General features: G+C 36.5%; 1 protein-coding gene across 1 annotated transcript; it reads right to left on the reverse strand.

Annotated features, from left to right (window-relative positions):
- Positions 1–990: 990 nt before the first annotated feature.
- LOC124891331 (NAD(P)H-quinone oxidoreductase subunit K, chloroplastic-like) lies at positions 991–2,085 on the reverse strand. The gene has a single exon (XM_047403098.1). The coding sequence runs from the start codon at positions 1,600–1,602 to the stop codon at positions 1,006–1,008; it is 597 nt and encodes a 198-aa protein (XP_047259054.1). The 5' UTR covers positions 1,603–2,085; the 3' UTR covers positions 991–1,005.
- Positions 2,086–2,102: the final 17 nt, after the last annotated feature.

Raw genomic sequence — 2,102 nt, forward strand, 5'->3', positions numbered from 1 at the left:
TCTCCATCCCTTCCTATATGCCCTTCTAGAACCCGTCTAAGTAATGTGCGCAGTATAAAGTTCATGATGCAGAACTCATTTGGTTCATCCTATTGGTATGACTCATCCAAATAAATGTGAGAATTACAATGAATCCTTAATTGTCTTTTTTTGTTAGCCCATTGACAATTCCCTAAATTATACCTGCTTAATCTAGAACAGAACGTGCAATCCTTGAATATCTTAAATTGTCTAAGTAGAAATAACTTTCTTATCATTCAATGAGCATCTTGTATTTCAATAAAATTGGGGGCAATATAATCCTTACGTAAGGGCCATCCTATCCAACTTTCAGGCATTAAGATACGTTTCAAGCGTGGATGATTATCATAAGAGATTCCCAACATATCATATGATTTTCGTTCTTGAAAATCCACGCTTTTCCAAACCCAAAAAATAGACGGAATTCTAGGATTCCTCCTGGAGGCAAAGACTTTTATGCATACCTCTTCTGGTTGATCCACACCGTCCTCTATTCTCGTAAGATGATACACACTAGCTACCAGCCCGCCAGGCATTACATCATAGGCACATTGAGAGCGGAGATAATTGTACCCATATACATAAAATGACAGCAATGGAATGCCAATCCTCGGGCTTTATTTGTAAAGTCTCTATTCCTTGGTAATCAAAGCCCAAAGATCTATGAATTAGCCCATGCTTGACTAGCCAAGCAGACAAACGACCCTGGATCTTTTTTATCTCTCCCATATTTTTATTTGTTTAAGTATTTCACATTTACGATTAAATTTATGAAAATTAACCCACCACTTCTTATTCTGGACAAAGGAATCCTGTCTAATTCACTAATTCGGGGGAAGATACTAAATTTTTGTATTTGGAAAAGATCTCCGTAGGGATCTCTGAAGTAGATGGTGGTTGATAAAGAACTCTTTGATCATAATTTCCCGTATCAATACTGCGTCGAACATGAAACTTGTGATTGGTAGTAAGACACCGATTCACTCATTGAGACCTAATTCGATCTTCATAGAGTTCTCGAGATATTTTCTTACGAAGTTTTGTTATAGCATCTATAACCGCTTCCGGTTTAGTTAGGCAACCTGGCAAATATACATCTACAGGAATTAGCTTATCGACTCCCCGAACAGTACTATAAGAATAGGTATTGAACATCCCGCCTGTAATTGTACAGGCTCCCATAGCAATAACATATTTTGGTTCAGGGATTTGCTTATATAATCTCACTAAAGAGGAGGCCATTTTCATTGTTACTGTTCCATCCATTAAAATTAGATCTGCTTGTCTAGGAGTCGATCTTGGTACTAGTCCATAACGATCAAAGTCGAAGCGTGAGCCTATTAGTGAAGCAAATTCAATGAAGCAACAACTGGTACCATAGAGAAGCGGCCATAAACTAGAGAGTCTTGACCAATTTGAAAGATCATTTAATGTAGTTGAAATAACTGAATTTGGGGCTATTCGATCAAGTAAAGGAAACTGAATGGAATTCATAACTGTCTCAATCTTATTTTTTTCGTTTTTCTTTTTATTGTCTGAATATTCAGGAGTTAAGACCATTCCAATGCCCCCTTTCTCCATGCATAAACTAAACCAATAATTAAGATAAGAACAAATATCAAAGCTTCTATAAATATAGATACACCCAATACATCAAAACTCATTGCCCATGGATAAAGAAAAATCGTTTCAACATCAAAAATAACAAAAACTAGAGCAAACATATAACAACGGATCCAAAATTGTAACCAAGCATCACCCATTGGTTCTATACCCGACTCATAAGTAGAAAGTTTCTCCGGCCCTTTGCTAATCGGGGCTAACACTCCGAAAATGAAAAATGCCAAAATAGGAACAAGGATGGATATTATTAGAAATGCCCAAAAAAATCCATATTCGTAAAGCAGAAACATAAACGCACTCCTATGAACGTGGAAAATATACTGGATTCGATTGGTCGATTCGAATTGTAATTGTCAAGCCATCCATAACTATATTAGTCAAAACAAGAATTCATTTTGGTCGAACCGCCTCGTTTGGCTTTGTTTATTGGTTTATTGTAGGGCATATCTCATTTCAAG

This window comes from Capsicum annuum, unplaced genomic scaffold, assembly GCF_002878395.1.
Source record: "Capsicum annuum cultivar UCD-10X-F1 unplaced genomic scaffold, UCD10Xv1.1 ctg34147, whole genome shotgun sequence".
Classification (NCBI taxonomy): domain Eukaryota; kingdom Viridiplantae; phylum Streptophyta; class Magnoliopsida; order Solanales; family Solanaceae; genus Capsicum; species Capsicum annuum.